This window comes from Eptesicus fuscus, chromosome 7 (genome assembly GCF_027574615.1).
Source record: "Eptesicus fuscus isolate TK198812 chromosome 7, DD_ASM_mEF_20220401, whole genome shotgun sequence".
In the NCBI taxonomy this organism is placed as follows: Eukaryota; Metazoa; Chordata; class Mammalia; order Chiroptera; family Vespertilionidae; genus Eptesicus; species Eptesicus fuscus.
In genome coordinates, this window is record NC_072479.1 from 19,833,497 (window position 1) to 19,856,179 (window position 22,683).

Sequence of the window (22,683 nt, forward strand, 5' to 3'; positions counted from 1 at the left end):
GAAGAATGTATATTCTGCTGCGTTGGGGTGAAATCCTATATTATAAAAGCTTAATATGCTAAGTGTCTGGTTGTTTGGTCAGCCATTCAACCAATCAAAGCATAATATGCCAATAATATGCTAAGGCCACTCAACCGCTCACTATGACATTCACTGACCACCAGGGGGCAGAATCTCCAACCAGTAGGTTAGCTTGCTGCTGGGGTCCAGCTGATTGGGACTGAGCAAGATGGGACGGACATGCCTGGAGCCCTCCCGTGATCCCTCCTTGGCTGGCCAACCTCCCGCGTCTCTCCCCGGCTCCGATCGTGCACTGGTGGTGTCCCTCAGACTGGCCTGCGCCCTCTCACAATCTAGGACCCCTCAGGGGATGTTGGAGAGCAGGTTTTGGCCCAATCCCATAGGCCAATCTGAGGGACCCCACTGGTGAACGAATTCATGCACCAGGCCTCTAGTGTTCCATAAATGTCTACCAAATCCATCTGATCCAGTGTGTCCTTTAGAGTCTCTGATTCCTTGTTAAGTTTTTGTCTGGGAGATCTGTCCAGGGAAGTCAGAGGGGAGTTAAAGTACCCTACTATGACTGTATTGTTGTCAATCTCTCCATTAAAGTCCTCTAGAAGTTTTTTTATATATTTAGTTGCACCTGTATTGGGTGCATAAATGTTTACCAGGGTTATATCTTGTTGTTGGATCGATCCCTTTAGTGTTATGTAGTCACCTTTGTTGTCTCTTGTGATAACCTTCATTATAATTCTATTTTGTCAGATATGAGTATTGGTACTCCAGCTTTTTTTTCTTTTCCACTTGTGAGGAAAATTTTTTTCCATCCCTTCACTGTCATCCTGTGTGTGTCTTTTGTTTTGAGGTGGGTCTCTTGTAGACAGCATATAGTTGGGTCATGTTTTTGTATCTATTCAGCTACCCTACACCTTTTGATTGGAGCATTTAATCCATTTACATTTAGAGTTATTATTGAGAGGTACTTACTTATAGCTATTTTAATTCTGTATGGTTAGGTTTCTCTCTGTGTTTCTTTTTCTCAGCAATCCCTTTAGCATTTCTTGTAATGCTAGCTTGGTGGTGATGAACTCCTTTAGCCTTTTTTTTTTTTCTGGGAAGCTCTTTATTTGACAGTCTATTTTGAATGATAGCCTTGCTGGAAATAGTAATCTTGGTCTCAGATCCTTGCTATCCATCACCTTGAGTACTTCCTGCCATTCCCTTCTGGCCTGTAGAGTTTCTGGTGAGTAATCAGGTGTGAGACTTATGGGAACTCCTTTGTAGGTAACAGTTTCCTTTTCTCTTGCTGTCTTTAAGTTTCTCTCTTTGTCTTTAATTTTTGGCATTTTAATTATGATGTGCCTGGGGGTGGGTTTGTTTGGGTTCTTCTTGTTTGGGGTTCTCTGTGCCTCCTGAACTTGTGTGACTTTTTCCTTTACCAGGTTAGGGAAGTTTTCTATCATTATTTCTTAAAACACCTTCTCAATTCCTTTCTCCTTTTCTGCCTCTTCTGGCACACTTGCTATTCTAATATTGTTACGTTTCACATTGTCCCACAGCTCCCTTAAGCTGTCCTCCTGTTTTTTAATTGTTTTTTCTTTTTGGTTCTCTAATTGAGTGATATTTTCAACTCTGTCTTCTAACTCACTGATTCAATCCTCAGTTTCCCCTTATCTGCTGTGTATTCCTTCCAATGTGTTCTTTATTTGTGTTATGTCATTCTTTATCTCAGACTGTTCTTATTTCATAGTTACTATATCTTTTTTTATACTGTTGAGCATTTTTACCATCATTACTCTGAACTCTGTTTTAGATAAATTTCTTATCTCTGCTTCATTTATCTCTTCTTCTGGAGAATTTTCTAGTTCTTTCATTTCGAGGTTGTTTCTTTATTTCCTCATTTTGGTTGTCTGTTTGAGTTTGTGACTATGTATTAGGTAGATCCTCTACACCTCTCAATCTCTCTCTAGTGCAGGAGAGTGTTAAAGGCTGTTTCTGACTAACTGGATCAGGCAAAGACTCAAAGACTCCAGACCAGTGGTCAGCAAACCGCGGCTTGCGAGCCACATGAGGCTCTTTGGCCCCTTGAGTGTGGCTCAGCATTAGAATCACTTCTTCAGAATAGACTCGCCCAGGCCGAAAACCGACTTCTGCTCATGGGCCACGAAGTTTCAATCGCACTGTACGTGTGCCCCTGCATGTGGTATTTTGTGGAAGAGCCACACTCAAGGGGCCAAAGAGCCGCATGTGGCTTGCGAAACGCGGTTTGCCAACCACTGCTCCAGACTAATAGGATTCTGACTTAATTTGCTGCCCTCCCCTCCCCCCCGCGACTGTCCTCAGGTGTGGTGAGAGTTTTTTCAACAGAGTGGGGCAGTTGCTTCTGCCTGGAGGCTAATTGTTACTTTTAATTTCTTAAGTGGCTTCAGCTCAAGGTGTTTTCCAATAGGGTGTGTTGATTATCTTCCCCCCAGGCAAGGCAGATGTCTATGTGGGAAAGATGTCCTCCTCCACTGTGTGAGGGAATGACTCGGCCCAGGAAACTTGGGGTATCTGCCTTCTGAGCTCTATCCCCTGAATTCCCAGTCCTGGGTTCTGCTCTTACAGCTCCAGTCCACTTCACCTTCCCTGAGCCAGAGGACAAGGTGTGTGGCTCCACAAGGACTTTTTGTGCTTTGGCCCTTCAAGGGGGTGCCCGAACTTTCAGCTGCCACTCCCTGGCAGACAGCACCCCACTGCTTTTCACAGTTAGATGGTATGTATGTACCCTCCTCAGATTTGGTACTCTCTGCTGAGGAGCCCAGCTTCAGGATTAGTTCCCAGAGTTCTCAGTGGCACCCCTCCCCCTCCACACCTGAAATATCTCTCCAGGACTTCAGTTGCCGTCTGTGGGTGCCTGGCCAGCCCTTTTGCGCCTCCTGCCAGTCTCTATGTGGTCTCCACCTTCGGTCCTTGGGTATCTGGATTCTCTCCTGTGAGTTTTCTGTTGATTATTCAGGAAGCCTTTCTGTATTTCAGTTGTAATTACAACTTGTTCCTGGGAGCATGTCCGTGCAGTATCCTCCTACTCTGCCACCCCATAGTGGTTTTTAATACACAAATAATCTCTGTGTTCATGGAATTTACAATCTTATATTGCTACATCATTACAAATATAAATGTAATATTGAAAACATGGTAAATGCCATGGAAGAGGCAAAGTCATGGAGGCTAATCATGGGTCAGGATGTCTGGGTTTAAATCTTTAATGTTGTTTTTGAAAACAACATTCACAATGAGCATGTAGTATTTAAAGCATTGTTTCGAAATGTTCAAAGGCCTAGCATGTGCTTTATAATGGAATGTGCTTTGGAAGCTTTCCCCTGAGTATCAGCAGCTGTGCTTTTAGAATATTTTGAGTTATTATTTTGGGGGGCAGACCACTGTTTAAAAAATACAGCTCCTGTGCAAAAGAAAACGTCATATGTAGATCTGTAGAGCTGGGACTAGTCAAAAGAAATAGTAGGAAGGACATGTGGGTGTAGTTACGTGATAGTAAATTGTGATAGAAATTTTGGTTTTGGGTAAAATTCATTATGAAAAAATTGGCTGAAGAGAGAAAGGGAGTATATTAGTTACCTATGGCTACTGTAACAAATTATGACATACCAGTGGCTTAAAATAACAAAAATTTATTCTCTCAATTTGAAGATCAGAAGTCTGAAATCCAGGGCTGCACTCCCACCAAAGGCTCTAGATAGAATCTTTTCCTTGGTTTGTGGCCATATCCATCTGATTTCTACCTTACTGGTCACATTGCCTCCTCTTCAGTCTCAAAACTCCCTCTGCCTCTCTTTTAAAAGGATACATGTGATTGTATTTAGGGTCCACCCTGGATAAAATCCTCCTTTTAAGAGCATTAATTTACTCACTTTTGGGGGCCATAGAAGGTAATATTCATGGGCTACAGAGGCTAGGAAGTGATATATATCTTTTGGTGAGTCAGCATTGAGCCCAATACAGTCTGGAAACTCAGTTACTGCATATGGATGACAAAAATGAGTTGTGTCTAAAGTAGCATTAGAACGGTAAACATATTCATTTAATATTTTTGAGCTAATATGTGCCTGTGTTTGTTTTAGGCACTGGGATTATAAAGATGAGTAAAACATGTTTCTTGCCTTGGAAGAAGTTGCACTGAATGTATTACATATACTAAAATACAAGACAGAAGACAGAATAATTACCTGTATGTTTGGGAGAGCCTGGAAGTTCTTCATGAAGAAAGTTATGCATTCCTGAGCTGGGTTTTGAAGGCTGACTAGTAGTGTATTAAAGCACAGTGCAGAGGAATGGAAAAAGCCAGGAAATTATTATTAGCAAAGACATGGAAGTGGATAACAGCAGCATGTGCTCAGGAAGCAACCAGTAGTCAGTGCAGAGAGATAAATTTTAGATTTGTTTTCCTTTCTAATATACAAATAGCTATCTCACTTTTTTTTTCTGTTTTTTTCTCTTTTTTACATTTTAAAATTTAAATTCTTTATTGTTTAAAATATTAAATAAATCTCCTTTTTCCCTCATTGACCACTCCCCATCCACCCCCACACTGTCTGTGTCCATTGGTTATGCTCATATGCATGCATACAAATACTTTGGTTGATCTCTTACCCCCTCACCACCCACCTTCCCTCATAGGTTGGACAGTCTGTTTGATGCTTCTATGACTCTGGTTCTATTTTTGTTCATCAATTTATGTTGTTAATTATATTCCACAAATGAGTGAGATCATGTGATATTTATCTTTCTCTGACTGGCTTATTTCGCTTAGCATAATGCTCTCCAGTTCCATCTATACTATTGCAAATGGTAAGAATTCCTTCTTTTTTACAGCAGTGTAGTATTCCATTGTGTAGATGTACCACAGTTTTCTAATCCACTCATCCGCTGATGGGCACTTAGTCTGTTTCCCAATCTTAGCTATTTAAATTGTGCTCCTAAGAACATAGGGGTGCGGTGCATATATCCTTTCTGATTGGTGGTTCAGTTTTCTTGGGATTTATTCCTAGAAGTGGTATTACTGGGTCAAATGGAAGGTCCTTTTTTAATTTTTTGAGGAAACGCCAACATTTTCCACAGCAGCTGCACCAGTCTGCATTCCCACCAGAAGTGGAAGAGGGTTCCTTTTTCTCTGCATCCTCTCCAGCACTTGTCATTTGTTGATTTGTTGATGATAAGCCATTCTGAAAGGTGTGAGATGGTACCTCATTGTTGTTTTGATTTGCATCTCTCAGATGATTAGTGACTTTAAATATGTTTTCCTATGTCTCTTGGCCTTCCTTATGTCTTCTTTCGAAAAGTATCTATTTAGGTCCATTGCCCATTTTTTGATTGGATTGTTTATCTTCTTTTTATTAAGTTGTATGAGTTCCCTATAAATTTTGGAGATTAAACCCTTATCAGAGATAACATTGGCAAATATGTTTTCCATGCAGTGATCTTTCTTGTTGTTTTGTTGATGGTTTCTTTTGCTGTGCAGAAGCTTTTTATTTTGATGTAGTCCCATTTGTTTATTTTCTCCTTAGTCTCCATTGCCCTAGAAGCTGTATTGGTAAATATATTGCTATGACATATGTCTGCTATTTTGGTGCGTATGGCTTTGTCTAAGATTTTTATGATTTCCCGTCTTACATTTAAGTCCTTTATCCATTTTGAGTTTATTTTTGTGTATGTTGTAAGTTCGTGGTCTAGTTTCATTTTTTTTTGCATGTATCTGTCCAATTTTCTCAACACCATCTATTGAAGGGACTGCCTTAACTCCATTGTATGCTTTTACCTCCTTTGTCAAATATTAATTGAGCATAATGGCTTGGGTTGAACTCTTGAGTTCTCTCTTCTGTTCCATTGGCTTATATGTCTGTTCTTGTGTCAATGCCAGGCAGTTTTGACAACAGTGGCTTTGTAGTATAGCTTGATATCTATTTTTGTGATCCCTCCATCTTTGTTCTTCTTTCTCAAGATTGCTGCAGCTATTTGGGGTATTTTTTTTTATTTTTTATTCCAAACGAATTTTTGGAGGGTTTGTTCTATGTGTTTGAAGTATGGCATTTGTATTTTAATGGGGATTGCATTGAAGCTATAGATTGCTTTGGGTAGTATGGACATTTTAATAATGTTGATTCTACCAATCCATGAACATGGTATATTCTTCTATTTGTTTATGTCTTTCTCTACCTCTTTTTTCAGCGTCTTAATAATTTTCTGAGTACAGGTCCTTTACCTCCGTGGTTAAATTTATTCCTAGGTATCTTAATTTTTTTGGTACAATGGTAAATGGGATTGTTTTTTAAATATCTCTTTTTGTGAGTTCATTATTGGTGTATAAAAATGCCATAGATTTTTGGGTGTTAATTTTGTATCCTGCTACATTGCCAAATTCATTTATTAGGGCTAGTAGTTTTTTGATGGAGTCTTTGGGGTTTTCTATGTATAGTATCTTGTCATCTGCAAATAAGGACAGTTTTACTTCTTCTTTTCCAATTTGGATGCCTTTTATTTCTTCTTGTCTGATCACTATGGCTAGCCCTTCCAGTACTATGTTGAACAGGAGTGGTGAAAATGGGCTTCCTTGTCTTGTTCCTGTTCTTAGGGGAAATGATTTTAGTTTTGCCCATTGAGTAGGATGTTGGCTGTAGGTTTGTCATATAGGGCTTTTATTATGTTGAGGTATGATCCTTCTATTCCCATTTTACTGAGAGTTCTTATCAGGAAAGGGTGTTGGATTTTGTCAAATGCCTTTTCTGCATCAATTGATATGATTATGTGATTTTGTCTCTCAGTTTGTTTATGTGATGCATTACGGTTATTGATTTGCAGATATTGTATTATCCTTGTATCCCCGGAATAAATCCCACATGGTCATGGTGTATGATCTTTCTAATGTAATGCTGGATCCGATTTGCTAGAATTTTGTTGAGGACTTGAGCATCTATGTTCACCTGTAATTCTCTTTCTTTGTGGTGTTTTTTATTTGGTTTTGGGATTAGGGTAATGGTGGCTTCATAGAAAGATCTTGGACGTATGTCTTCCTCTTGAATTTTTTGGAATAGTCTGAGAAGGATAGATTTTAGTTCTTCTTTGAATGTTTGGTAAAACTCCTGTGAAGCCATCTGGCCCCAGGTTTTTGTTTGCTGGAAGCCTTTTGATGACTGCTTCAGTTTCCTCCTTAGTTATCAGCCTGTTGAGATTTTTTGATTCTTCTTGATTGAGTTTTGGAATTTGGTATTTTTCTAGGAATATGTTCATTTCCTCTAGGTTGTTTAGTTTGTTGGAGTAGAGTTGTTCATAGTATTTTTTTTACAATCTTTTTTATTTCTCTGGGGTCTGTTGTTATTTCACCTCTTTCATTCTGATTTTGTTTATTTGGGTCCTCTCTCTTTGCTTCTTGGTGAGCCTGGCTAGAAGTTCATCAATCTTGTTTATCCTTTCTAAGAGCCAGCTCTTGGTTTCATTGATCTTTTGTATTGTGCCGGAAGCTAATTCCAGCATGTCAGCAGGACTGAATCATATGGAATGTCTGAGGGTATTTCTCCAAACCTGAAAATGATGCATAAATAATTGCTTGTTGCCAGACAGCTGAGGGCATTTTAATCTACATGTTATTGCCTCCTACTGGCCAAACACCTGAACAGCCGTAGGCAGTTCCCCCATCTGACAATGGATTCTGTGTACTAAACCTTGGCCTTTGATGTGTATATCTACCATTCCTTAGGACAATTTGTGTTAATAAAGAGCAAGGGGTCCTGAGACAGAGAGAACTTGGTTTCTTTAGCTGTGTCTTCTCTGGCCCCCCAAAATGCCTTCCAAAATTATGTTTCGTCTCTGGACTCTTTAATCATTTACAGCAGCCCCTTCTTCAGATTCCTGAACCCTTTCAGATGCTGGATTAAGACCCCCGGCATTAGTATTGTTTATATGTTTTTTTGTTTTTGTTGTTGTTATCTATGTCATTTATTCTACTCTGATCTCTATTGTCTCCTTCCTTCTGCTCACTCTGGGCTTTTCTTGTTGCTCTCTTTCTAATTCTTTAAGTTGTAGAGTTAGATAATTTATTACCAGTTTTTCTTGTTGTTTTTTTCAGGTAGGCCTGTAATGCTGTGAACTTCCCTCTCAGGACTGCTTTCACTGTGTCCCATATGTTTTGGATTGTTGTCTTTTCATTGTCATTTGTTTCCAAGATGTTTTTAATTTCTTCTTTGATCTCTTTGGTAACCTAATCATTGTTTAATAGCATGCTCTTCAGCCTTCAAGTGTTTGAATGTTTTTGATTGTTTTTATTGTAGTTGATTTCTAATATTATGCCATTGTGATCTGAAAAGATGCTTGATATGATTTTAATCTTCTTGAATTTGGAGAGACTTTTTCTGTGACCTAGTATGTGGTCTATCTTTGAAAATGTCCCAGGTGCACTTGAGAAGAATGTATATTCTGTACCTTTGGGGTGAAATGTTCTGAAGATGTCAATTAAGTCCATCTGATTTAACATGTCATTTAGGATTGCTATCTCTTCGCTGAGTTTTTGTGTAGAGCATTTATCCAGTGATGTCAGTGGGGTATTAAAGTCCCTTACTATGATCGTATTGCTGTTGATCTCTCCCTTGATAGCTTCAAGAAGTTTTTTTTTTTTTAATGTATTTGGGTTCTCCTGCATTGGGTGCATACCAGAGTTATATCCTGTTGTTGTATCAATTCCTTTAGTATTATGACGTGGTCTTCCTTATCTCTTGTTATGGCCTTCACTCTGAGGTCTATTTTGTCAGATATAAGTATTGCTACCCCAGCTTTTTTTTTCATTTCCATTTGCCTCAAAGATATTTTTCAATCCCTCTACTTTCAGTCTGTGTGAGTCTCTTGTTCTGTGGTGGGTCTCTTGCAGACAGCATATATATGGTCATGTTTTCTTATCCATTCAGCCACTCTATGTCTTTTGATGGAGTATTTGGGCCATTGACATTTAAAGTTATTATTGATAGGTACTTGTTTGTAGTCATTTTTATTTTTTGTGCCTGTGTTCCTTCTTCCCTTTTTTCTTCTTCTTTTTACAGCAGTCCCTGTAGCATTTCTTGCATTGCTGGCTTGGTAGTGATAAACTCCCTTAACCTTTTTATTGTCTGTGAAGTTCCTGTTTTCCCTTCAATTTTGAAAAAACCTCACTGTGGGTGGTGCTGTTAGGATATATATACATACACACACACACACACACACACAAAAAAAACACACAAAAAAAAAACTAGAGGCCTGATGCACGGATTCATGCACATTGAAAGTAAATTAATTAGAAGAAATATTTTAGAGAGGTTGGCTTCAGGGCATGTCTGGTCCGTCTCTCCCAGTCCTGATTGGGGCCGATCAGAGCCGGGGAGGGACCACGGGAGGGCTCCAGGGCATGTCTCGCCCTTCACGCCTAGTCCCAATCGGCCAGACCCCAGCAGCAAGATAACCTACCAGTCGGAGCATCTGCCCCCTGGTGGTCAGTGTGCATCATAGCTACTGGTCAAGTGGTCAAATGAATGGTCCGACACTTAGCATATTAGACTTTTATTACCTAGGATAGTTTTGAGAAACAATAAATTTAAAGGGGACAGAATTATTTTGATTCAAATATTCATTTTAATTATTTATAATAAAAATACACTGTCATTATTTTTTACTTTCCCATAAAACAGACATTTAGTTGTTTCATAATCCTGAGTCAGTGCTTTTGGGGATCACTGAGATGATTTAGATTCCTCTTCTTAGCACAGTGCATAAGTTGTAGGTGGCGATCAGTGTTTATGTGTTGACTGATTCCGCATCTGAATCTGCAGTTCACCTTGTGTCAAAAGACTCTTTGCAGCATTAATCACACTCACAGTTACATACTGAAGGCCATCTTTTCGAAGACTGTGATTCTCCCCAGCCACTTAATAAGTTTTAAGTGGCTTTCTCCCTGATTTTAGGTTAGGATATGGATTTTGTACTAGGATCCACCCTTGGAGTTTAAGCCAGTAGCTTTAGGAAACATCTGAATCCAGAAGTATACCTAAACTAGTTATGTTAATACTTGCAGCTGTGACCTTAATGGTCACAGTAACTTCGCGTGGAGGTGAAGAAAATTTGTTAAGATATTATTCAAGTTCATTTTTGAACAGTTGAAAATCTGAAAGTCAGGTTTATTATAGAAATGACTAGAGGCCTGATGCAAGAAATTTGTGCAAGGGGCTAGGCTCTCGCCGCCGTGGCTTCGTCTGGACCGTTGTTCTGCTCTTTGGTCTAATTAGCATATTAGCTCTTTATTATATAGGATAAGAAGAATAATGTGATAAAAATACAACACTGAATGAGTTCACTGATTATTAATTAAGTTTATTTATCTGTGCAGGTATAATTTGGCCTCCCAAGATCCTTAGCAAGAAGGAAGTGGAAAATAACCTTGGAAAGAAAACAACAAAGACAATAAGGAAGCCAGTATTTATTTTTACATGGTTGTCAGCTTACCTACCAATATGAATACTCTTCCCACCATTTGTCCTCCTGGTGGAGACAGTGGGCTGACAGATTCTGTACCTGTGTTACAAAAACTGTTAATTGATGAAAGAGAACGATGTGAACATCATAAAATTAATTATCAGACTCTGAAAACTGAACACAACAGGTAAAATACTTAAATTTGGAGGTGAGAGGCTTGCATTAAAAAAAATTTTTTTTTAATGTTTGCTCTGGAACATACAGTATAATTTTAGCTTTTTACAGTATATGCATTTAAAACTTTAATACAGTAAAATTTTTGCTTTATAGTTGCTTTATTCAAAACTAAGTATGATATCAAGTTGTGTTATGAATTTATAAAAGTCTTATTTTGAAAATAGCTAAGACATATATAATTAAATGTATCTGTGTGGCTAAATTGTTTTTTCCCCTCAAAGTAAAATTGCTTTCAGAAACTACTGCGTTAATAATTAAATGAAACTCTATAAAGAAAAGATATTTGCAGTATTGTTATTTTTAATTCTCACCTGAGGATATTATTTCCCTTGATTTTTTTTATTTTTAAGAAAGAATGGAGGGGAGGGAAGAGGGGGGTAGAGAGAGAGGGAGAAAGAAACATCAATGTGAGAGAGAAACATTAATTGGTTGCCTCCCATTCACACTCTGACCAGGGCTGGGCATAGCGCCTGCAACCCAGGTACGTGCCCTTGACTGGAAATCGAACCTGAGACCCTTTCCTGTAGGCCGATACTCCAACCATTGAGCAACCCAGCCAGGGCAATATTACAGTTTTAATAGAATATATGATATTGGTCTTCTGAAGTGTTGATTGACTTTACATAAAAAGTAATGCAGTTAGAAAACAAAGGATACACTTAAAATTGAACTCATTTATTTTTTTAAATCAGGTTGCAAGATGAGTACACAAAGTCACAAAATGAACTCAAATACCTGTTAAATGAAAAGCAAACTAACCAGGAAAAAGTCCAGCTACTGTTTGAAGAACTAAGAGAGGAAATATTAAAGAAAACTAAAGACTTAGAAGAAATAAAGCTGCAGGTAACAAAATGTATTTGAGTTAATATAAAAATTATCAGATGTTTTGTGGAAGTAGTTTGGTGGTATAATTTAATTTTATTTCTTATAGTCTAGATTTTTATTACCATGTAGGGTTCAGACATGAAACTGTTATTTATATAAATTTATATTCTCTTACCCATTCTGATTTAAATAATATTTCACTATCAAAATAATTGAGGAAAAGACCAGTTTGAATTGATTAAAATCCAGAATTAAATGTTTTTAAAATAAAGATTTACTAATTCTCTCTTCATCTTTTTAAAAAAATATGTTTTTATTGCTCTGACCTGTGTGGCTCAGTTGGTTGGATCTGTTGCCTCCTGCAAATTCTCTGGGGATCAAGCCCACAGCCCAGGAATGTGCCCTGATGGGTAATCAAACCAGCCCAAGCTACTAATTTTTTTAAAAAAAATTTATTTCAGAGAGGAAGGGAGAGGGAAAGAAAGATAGAAACATCAAAGATGAGAGAGAATCGTTGATCGGCTGCCTCCTGCACCCCCCTACACACTGGGAATTGAGCCTGCAACCTGGGCATGTGCCCTGGCTGGGAATTGAACTGTGACCTCCTGGTTCATAGGTTGACACTCAACCACTGAGCCACTACAGCTGGGCGACTACTAATTTTCTTTTAAGTATTGTAACTGAAACTAAGCTAGTTACAATAGTGTTTTTGTTGTTTTTTTTTTTAAGTTTTTTAAAAGACAGTGTAAAAACAATATGTACACATAATTTATGTGCATAATGTAAGGTAAATGTAGTCTCCAAAGCAAAAGCTAGTTGGTACTAAAGTACTGACTACAGTTTCTTTAGTTCCTTTTTTACACTGTTTTTCATTTGCCTAGAAAGTAGAGCAAGGGCAGACTTCAGCACCAAACATACTATATATTTCCAATTAGTAGGTATTAACTAGTGGTATTTTCCTACATTCATTGAATCTCTGATAGGACCAGCTGTGTATTTTGCTTATCTAGTGCTTTGTACAAATAATAGAGTACTATTAATCTTAGAGTCATAAGTTGATAAAAAAAAGAAGCCATCTTTCATGTCATCTAGTATGGCATATCACCTAATTAATGGATTCCTTTGACAGCAGTGTTGGGAATTTGTCATTCAGTGTCTTCTTGAAATCTTCTATTGTTGGGAACAACAACCATTAAGCTTGGGCTGAAGCTTTCAGTGTGCTTACTGGATCATTCCTGGGCATATTTAGGACGTTTAAACAACAACAAAAAAATAAATGAAAACCTCAGAGGAAAATGTAATTTAAGCCATTAGAATTGGTGGATTACTTTGTGTTGCAAAAAATGAGAGGCCTATTTGAATGGAATTTGTGAGCACTGAATTCAAAATACTGAAAGTGTTCTTCAGGCATTGCAAATGTAAATTACTCTGTTTCTTTTCTTTTTTTTTAAATAATAGGCAAGGATTATATGTTTTGGGGAGAAATGTAAAGCCGTATTTTATTTTATTTATTGAAATATATTTTATTGATTTTTTTACAGAGAGGAAGGGAGAGGGATAGTTAGAAACATCGATGAGAGAGAAACATCAATGAGCTGCCTCTTGCACACCTCCTACTGGGGATGTGCCCGAAACCAAGGTACATGCCCTTGACCGGAATCGAACCTAGGACTCTTCAGTCCGCAGGCCAACGCTCTATCCACTGAGCCACACCGGCCAGGGCACTCTGTTTCTTAAGAGTAACACCTGTTCATGCTTCCTTTTGCCAAGCACATGAAAACAGTAAACTTCAGAAGCCTGGAGTGGCTATATTAATACCAAATAAAATAGATTTCAAGACAGACATTATCACTAAAGGTAAAAATAACATTTTAATAAGAAAAAAGGGTCAATTTGCCAAGAAGATGATGACCTTCAACAAATACCTTTGTTCCTATGCCTTAGTTTTCTCTTGTGTTAAAGAGGATAAAAGCTGTTACTTAACAGGGGTTGTTGTGAGGACTAATGAGATAACTTATGTCTCATTACTACATAGTAGATACACATAAATGGTGGCCATTTTTTTCTATTTGAATACAGGTTTCATGAGGGCAGGAACCTTTTTTCATGGTGTTTCCTGTGCTCAAGACAGTTCTTAGAAAGTATTTGTTTAATGAATCACCTAAATAAACAATAAATGAATGAGTCAGAATTGTTCTGTTCATATGTAATGTTGAACTTCTTGTTTTATATGTACCTGGAGTCTCAGCATTTTAGAGTTGATAATTACCTAGTTCTCTTTCATATCTGTTATGAGTTGAATTGTCCCCCAAAAAGATATGTTAAAGTTCTAACTCCCATTACCTCAGAATGTGACCTTATTTTGGAAATAGTGTCTTTACAGACATAGTTAGTTAAGATGAGGTCATACTGAAGTATGGTGTCCTTATACGAAGAGGAGAACAGACACAGAGACAGACAGATACATGGGTGGGGGAGAGAGGAACACGGAAAGAATGTCCTGTGATGACAGAACCAGAGATTGAAATGCTGTAGCTGCCAACGATCGCCAGCACACCACCAGAAGCTTGGACCGGGCAAGGAGGGATTCACCCTACAGTTTTCAGAGGGAATGTGGCCTGCTGACACCTTTGGACTTCTAGTCTCCAGAACTGTGAAACAATACATTTCTGTTGTTTAAACCAATTAATTTGTGCAATGTTGTTATCATAGCCCTAGGAAACTAATATACTGTCCAAAGCACAATTGAAACATCTATGACATACAGCTCTTCATTCTCTGCTCCAGTGCTTTCAGTGATAGAAAACCAAGTGAACTTTTAAAGGAACCCAGCTCTATTTTTCAATTGGAGTATGTTAAGCATTTTCTCTCTCATATGGCAATGAAATCACCCTCCCTATAGTCTCCCTGTTGGTTCTTATACTGTTCCTTGGATCTATACAAAATAACTTTGGACATTTCTCCACATGATAACTTTCTAAATGTTTGCTGAAAAATATAATTTATCTGGTAAAGTTTCTATTTTTTAAGATAAACATACCTGGCTTTAATGTGATATTTGTCTGGCAAAAATAAGCTAAAGAAACATTATGCATTATCTATACATATTTTGAAGCAATTTAGCTCTTTGCTTTAATGGATGTTTGCAATTTGTACAAATTGTGAGTTGAGTAAAGTTCACTAAACTCGAGTAAGATCAGCAAGAAATATTTTGATGAAGGTTATGAAAGATAATTATTTTTAAAATATACATGTATTATCTTGTCTAACTGCAAAGTGCCTTTTCTGAGTTGCTTTAATATTCCTTTGGCTTTTAAAGAAAAACGATATAAAAATATTCATTTAAAGAATATTTCTGGGATACATGTAGTTGTAGTGAATGAGAGTAATAATAGTTCTTGGCTTATAGGATGATTGTAAAGATGAAACGAGAAACTCATAGAAAATGTTAGTATAGTGCTTTGATGTAGAAATTAGATCATGTTAGCTATTAATTATATTGTTATTATGTATCATGTTAGCAAAAGTTTTTTTTAAAAAGATAGGAGTCATTTGATATATTTCTGATAAAATTTTTGAAAAATTACATATGGCATAATAAAGACTAGATATACTCCCTGCCTGAAACAAATAAAAGAATAGATACAAATCAAACAACTGTTTTCAAGACACTAAACATTATAAAGTGACAAAGACCCCAGAAAGACAAAAATCAAAGAAGGTGTATTTTGCAAAAGCTTCCAAGTCATGGCACAGAAGGAAGACCAGGCAAATCTGATAGACTCCCTGACACGAGGAGATGGAATTGATTTTAATTGCTTAAAATTCTCGATTTTAATATTTGTGTTCTCATATGTAGAGAGTAGTACGGCTAGTCACAAGGCAGGGTAGCAGAGAGGAGGGTGGCACAGAAAGTAAGTTAATAAAGATCTTCAAAAGAATCTTCTCAGCTCATTCTGTAGAAGAATGATCAGCACATGCATGTAAGGGAAATATCTAAGGCCTGGAAAAGAGCCACCTGAAAGGATTAGAGGCATGACTGTATGGAGTTCATACAGAGCTATGCATATTTCCTTTCCCCAAAGCCAGGCTAAAGAACTTCATTTCACAGAGAAATTAGTACAGTACTCAGAAGGGTCTCCGCAGTGGGAAGTAATTAGCACTACACTAAACACTAATTTGCTCACACTTAAATCTTAAGAGCAAGACCCAGAAAGATGAGACTGTTTCCAAGTAATTGTCTCCCAGAACAAAGCTCAAGAATATCAGAATACAAATAAATCTAGCTCTCAGCAAAGTAAAATTTACAATGTCTAGCATCCAACAGAATTTTACCAGGCATGGAATAAACAGGAGAATACTATCCACAATAAATAGGAAAAGAAAGTCAAGCAGCCAGAACCAAACCTGGTGTGGTACAAATATTAGAATTAACAAAGACATTAAAATAGTTATTATAATTGAATTCCATGTCTTCAAAAGTAAGATTAAAGATTGACCATTTAAGTAGAGATAAGGAAGATAAAAAAGACTAAAATATGAAGACTAAATAATAAAATACAAACTATAATTATTGAGATGAAAAATATGCTGTATGGACTTAATGGCAGATTAGACAATGTAGAAGATCAGTAAACTTGAAGACATGACAATAAAAACTACTCAAAATGAAACAAGAAGACAAAAGAGATTAAAAATAAACAACGTCAATGAGCTATGGAATAAATTTAAGTGACCTAATATTAGAATGTTTTCTATACAGGGTGGGGCAAAAGTAGGTTTACAGTTGTGAGTACACAAAACACCAGGTTTATTATTGTACTAGAGGCCCGGTGCATGAAAATTCATGCACTGGAGCGGGGGGGGGAGGGTCCCTCAGCCCAGCCTGCCCCCTTTTACAGTCCGGGAGCCCTCAGGGGAGGGAGGCGATCAGGGGAAGGCAGTGTCCCCATCACACCTCTGCTGCTGACACTGCTGGCAGAGCAAACCTTGGTCGGCCCTGGTTACCTGAGCCTCGTGCGGCCCTGGGCGGCTGAGCCGCTGCCATCTGAGGCTTGTCTGCACCACAGGCCGGCCCTGGGCGGCTGGGCAGCTGCCATCCGAGGCTTGCCTGCTCCTCAGGCCGGCCCTGGGAGGCTGAGGGGACTTTGGCACTCCGGAGGCAGGCGTGCCGCCATCTTTGAGGGCATGGAAGTCAATTAGCATATTCCCTCATTGGCTGTGGGCACTGCCATCTTTTAGGGCGTGGCAGTTAATTAGCGTATTCCCTCCTTATTGTCTGTGGGCGCTACCATCTTTGAGAGGGTGTGATGGTCAATTAGCATATTCCCTCTTTATTAGATAGGATTTTTTGTATGGTTTTCCATACTAACAACTATAAACCTATTTTTGCTTCACTCTGTATAGTAGGCATTTATTCAGTAAAATGTTTGGAAATTTGGATATTGATGAATAAATGAATGAATTAAACTGAACATTATTCTTAGTTCTTTTTTCTTTATTGATTAAGGTATTACATATGTGTCCTTATCCCCTATTCTTATTTTTTTCAGAAATTAATATAAAAGCAAACTAAATATATTTTTTTAACAACCAATATTTATTCATTCAAGAAATAATAATTGAGTGGTTCTTATGTGCTAGGCAGTGGTGCAAGGTGTTGGGAATACCATGGTGAATGAAATATTTAATTACTTTTCCAAAGATAAGTTTTGTAAAGGAGTGTGACAAGGAGGAGCCTAAATTAGTTTTTTTATAACCAGCATAAAAATCAGCCTTTTCTGATTGAAAATAAGTCTGAAGAATTCTCTATGGCATACTAAATTATTACATCTTAATTTTGTTTGCTTTAGAAAATAAACTACCAGCCATTGTATACAATATGATAAACTTAGCTGCTAACATAGTTATTTTTAATAATCACAATGATGATAATCAGTGACTGTCTTTACCTCATGTTAATAGAATTTTTGACATCTCTGAGAGCCTGAAATTGAGATTCTTAAATTATTTATATAATGACTACTCTAAAATTAGGTATATTGTAAAATTACTTTGAATTGCATTTTATTGACATAATGAGGAGAGAGGTTTTGAAATTTGGCAAATTCTTGATTTTAATATTTGTTTTTTCATATTTAGAATTGTTTGTATTTCTCTACATATTAGGTATTAACTTCACAAAACGTGGAATTGTTAAAAGCCCAAATACAACAAGAAGTAGAAACTCCAATGAGAGAGCGTTGTAGGAGTCTGAATGAAGTAAGTAATTTATACAGAAAGAACTATGCATATATCTTCATGTGACTATGAAAAGCTTGATGAAAAGTATCTTTCTCTACGCAAAAGCCCTGCAATAGCTCCCTTTCTTACTCAGTCCTTACAATGGCCTTTAAGGCTGCACAGGATCAGACCCCATTACTTCTCTGATTTCCTTCTCTCCATCCACACTGGCCTCCTTGATGTTTCTTTGGCATTCTAGAAATGGTGCCATTCCAGAGTCTTTGCTGTAACAGTTGCTTTTGCCTTGAACACTCTCCAGGTATCTTTTGGTCAACTTAACATCACCTTCTCAATGAGGCCTACTTTGGTTACTCCCTGCCCCCATTTAATATTGTAACTTGCCTTTTCCATCACTCCTAAGACCTTTGGATTCCCATTTACCCTGCTCTACATTTTTATTTTCTCAAGTACTTACTATCTTTTGATACGCTGTATAATACTCATTGTGCTTATTTTTTTATATTAATTCTTACCACTTCTTGCATGAGTGCAGGAACTTTATCTGTCTTATTCACTATTATATTTCAAGTTCCTAGAACAGTTCCTAGCATATAATAGGTGCTCAATTAATATTTGTTGAATGAAAGAATGAATTTCATGCAACCTCAGAAAAGAAAAAAAAATTGATACAGTTTTCCTTCAGATTGCAACCAGTCTCCTTAAATGAAACCTTGGTGTAATATGACTAAATGTTTAATAAAGGGGACAGGAACAGATGATAGATATTTAGCATATTAGATACTAAACTAGACATTTATTTAACAAATATACTGAGCAGTATACATACAAATGAGTATTGTCCCCTTCAAAATGGACCTCTTTAGGGAGCTATAGTCTAGTGATGTTGCCATTGCTCAAAATAGTTGTAGATCCTGTTTTATAAATCACCAGTTGCCAACCTTTTGGACCTCATGGACCACCAGTGGTCCACAGACCACCGGTTGGCAACCACTGCTCCAAAGGTTTCCTTAAACCAGTAGTCGCCAAACTTTTGGACCTCATGGACCACTGGGTTGGCGACTGCTGTTATAAATGGTTTACTGTCTTGATAAAGTCATTTTTTGAATATTCTCCTAATCAAAGCATTATGGTGAATAGGTTTCATTTTTGGATATAAACAAAATTACTTAAGACTTAAGTAGGTAGTCCAGTTAAGTAAAAGCATATTTAAAAATACCAAAACAAAGTATGTCTCTAATAAAATCACAAATAACCATATCCTTCGTTTGTAAATTGGCATAGAAATCTTTAAACTGAAGATTTCAGGGAGCTGAGTATTTTAGGAGGCTTCCTTATTACTTAACTAGAGGCCCGGTGCATGGATTTGTGCACCAGTGGGGTCCCTTGGCATGGCCTGTGGCGATCGGGCTGAAACCGGCAGTCCAGTGCTGCCTGCCTCTCCTGCCTGCTGCTCTTGCTCATTCCAGCCTTGCTACGACGGCCGCAGGCTTGCGCCCAGTCAGTCCGATTGGGCACGCAAGGGGAGTGTCACGGGAGAGGCTCGCACCGCCGCAGCTGTACTTGCCAACCATCAACCTGGTGTCTGGCACCTGTTAGTCAGCTGAGCGGCGCTCCTGCTGTGGGAGTGCACTGACCACCAGGGGTCAGCTTCTGCATTGAGCGTCTGCCCCCTGGTGGTCAGTGTGTGTCATAGCAACCGGTCAACCGGTCATTTGGTTGTTCAGTTGCTTAGGCTTTTATATATATAGATATATAGATTTTCTGGTATATGTTGAAATAATGTCTTCTCCATCTTTCTGTTCTGTTGTCTTAAGTTCTTACTGAGATTCAGAATGCCAGCAACTTTCATAGTGTCAGGAAGAGGAGCTGGACTATACTAGGGAATTGCATGTGTTCCTTGTTAGTAAGGAGAGTTGGTGCTTCATATATTCTTCAGACTGATGTGTTGAATTTATATCATTGTAATATTTGATTGAAACTTAAGTTATTGTACTAAATAGCCAAATAATCTTTTATCTACTTTGAATTTATTATGTCTGACTTTTAGGAGGTATTTTATGTTTTATCATAAAATTAATTTTTAACCTAACTGTATATTAAAAGGTGTGTTACATTCTTAAATATTATTTTATTAAGTCCAGAGGTCAAAACTTTTGACATGCTATACATTTTTATTATTATGAGAATCAGTGATTAAATAAGGTTAATTGAATGATAATTGTATTTATTTGTGCCTTCTCAGGAATGTACTAATTCTGTGTGTAGCATCCTAGTTATCAGAACTTTTCCAAGATTTATTTATACTTCTCTTAAGCTTATTTTTTATTTTTAGAATTACTCTGAATATAATGTAATTTAAAATTATATTTACAAAAGTAATTTTTGGAATGGATACAAAATTCATTCACAAATTTGTGGTAAATTATAGTCTCCTTTTAATTTAGGAAGTTGAAAAGTATAGAGCTGACTATAATAAGCTTCGCTATGAACATACATTTCTCAAGTCAGAGTTCGAACACCAGAAAGGAGGATTTGCACGTATTTTAGAAGAAGAAAAAATAAAATATGAATCAGAGGTGAGTGATTAATTATACTAGTTTAGTTGTTAGCTTCCTAGTAAACAAAATTTTATGATTATATATTTTTTGTAAATCTCAAGTTAGAGTTGATTGCATAATTAGTTTAATTAATTTGTTATGATTTTCATCTGCTCTAGAGCAGTATTTTTTTTGTGAATGTTCTTTTTTTGGTTGTTAAATTTTTCCATTCTTTGCATCGTTTATTTTGCCCCAGTCAGTGGCGATAGTCTCTTTTCTCCCATAGCCACAGAGAAAGGCTTCTCTCTCTGCAAATATAGTTTGTCTACGTGATTCCTTATTTAGCAATGCCCCCATCTCTTTCTTGGAACCATACTACATCTATGAGAGCTCTGATGGTCAGTTAATGCACTTTTTCCCACTGATATAAACAAAGGGTTTATATCTTAGGGTGTGCCTGTCACCTTCAAGAAGTGTACTTTGTTCTTTGACAGCTGCAATGGCAGCATCCTCTCCCTGCTCCCTATAGCATGCACTCCTATTCTATCTCTACTCATTTTGTGTTTTGTCTCCTATTTCCAAAAATGGGGTTTGTGTTTCTCATTCTTTATGTTACTTTTGGATTATTTTTCAGGGTGGAAAGAGAGAAATACCAATTTCTTATTTCTTATAAGAAGCCTAATACTAGTTGAATTTAAAAAAGTAGTTTTCTGTAGTTACGTGAAACATTTCATGTATAAATACATTTGCGTTATACATTTATTGCATTGTCTTTATTTGGAATCAAGAGTTAAACTATACTCACTTTCCTTTACCAATAACTAATTTGATCAAACTGACATACATGAACAAACTGTTCCACTATTCTTTGATATGTAAGAAGCTGTATGAACTTTGGATCGAGTTCATCAATAACACAGTACCAGAAAACTATCAATATTTATATTAGTCTTTTGCATTTAAAAAATTACTTACAGCTTTAAATGCTTTATTCACATATGATCTCACTTCCGTTATAATGTTCAGTATTTCCATTTTATTTATTTTATTTTTTATTTATTTATTTATTTTTTTAAATATATTTTATTGATTTTTTACAGAGAGGAAGAGAGAGGGATAGAGAGCCAGAAACATCGATGAGAGAGAAACATCGATCAGCTGCCTCCTGCACACCCCCCACTGGGGATGTGCCCGCAACCAAGATACATGCCCTTGACCGGAATTGAACCCGGGACCCTTGAGTCCGCAGGCCGACGCTCTATCCACTGAGCCAAACCGGTTTCGGCACCATTTTATTTTTTAATTATTATTTTAAAAAATATTTTATTGATTTCAGAGAGGAAGGGAGAGGGAGAGAGAGAGAAACATCAATGATGAGAGAGTAGGGGGCATGCAGGAGGATTGGCTGCCTCCTGTATGCCCCCTACGGGGGATCGAGCCTGCACCCGGGCATGTGCCCCTCACTGGAATCGAACCTGAACTCTTCAGTCCGCAGGCGGATGCTCTAGCCACTGAGCCAAACCAGTAGGGCCAGTGTCTCCATTTTAAAAGAGGACACTGAAGCACAAGATAAGTGACTTGCTCAGCCTCAAAGAAAGTCAGCAGCCAAGTTAACAGTAGAAATTAGGTAACCCAACACCTAGCCGTAAATTATAAATTTGAAATAAGCAATGCTTTGAAGTTGCCACGCTAATTAGGAGTCATCTAACAGCTATAATATTGTTAAGAGATAAATAGATCTATACTATGTGTGATGATGGAAGGATTCAAAGGAACTGTAGAATAAGGACCAAATTAGAAGCCCAATATCAGTTTTGTGCTACCAGTGCTACAAACTGTAGGTTCTGCAGTTCTATCTAGAATGCTGCTTTAGATTCTGATGGTGACTTTATCTAAAATACTCCAAGTTTTCTGACTTAAACCCTTCTCAGATTACTTTGAGAAGTAATCACAATAGGCAAAGACTCCCAAATTAAAATTGAATTACCTCACAGTACAGATTGTCTGTGATTGATTTTGACAACATTTTACAAGGGATTTGTGAAGTGTTATTAATTAAAATTAAACTGTGAATGAAGTTTAGAATATCTCAAAAACGAAGCTTTTTAACATGTAAAATTTTTTAAATGTTTTATTTAGTATGACATTGGGAACTGACTTAACTTCTATGTGCATCAATGTCCTCAATTTAAAATGGTGTTAGCAATAGAACCTATCTCTTGTTGTCAGGATTTAATAGATTAATATATGCAAAATGCTTAGACAAGTACCAAGCACATAGTAAGCATTCCGCAGATGATAGCTATTATCATTTAAAATTACATGTACTCAAATTTCTTAAGCATATGATCCT

At 37.2% G+C, this 22,683-nt stretch overlaps 1 protein-coding gene across 2 annotated transcripts in view; it reads left to right on the forward strand.

Annotated features, from left to right (window-relative positions):
* CEP83 (centrosomal protein 83) overlaps positions 1-22,683 on the forward strand; it is a 113,898-nt gene that overhangs the window by 23,471 nt on the left and 67,744 nt on the right. For both annotated transcript variants that reach the window (XM_008143758.3, XM_054718796.1), the window contains exons 2-5: positions 10,403-10,675; positions 11,418-11,568; positions 17,719-17,811; positions 20,238-20,369. In XM_008143758.3, coding sequence (XP_008141980.2) covers positions 10,503-10,675; positions 11,418-11,568; positions 17,719-17,811; positions 20,238-20,369 — 549 coding nt within the window. In that variant the 5' untranslated portion in view covers positions 10,403-10,502. The remainder of the gene's footprint in view (positions 1-10,402; positions 10,676-11,417; positions 11,569-17,718; positions 17,812-20,237; positions 20,370-22,683) is intronic.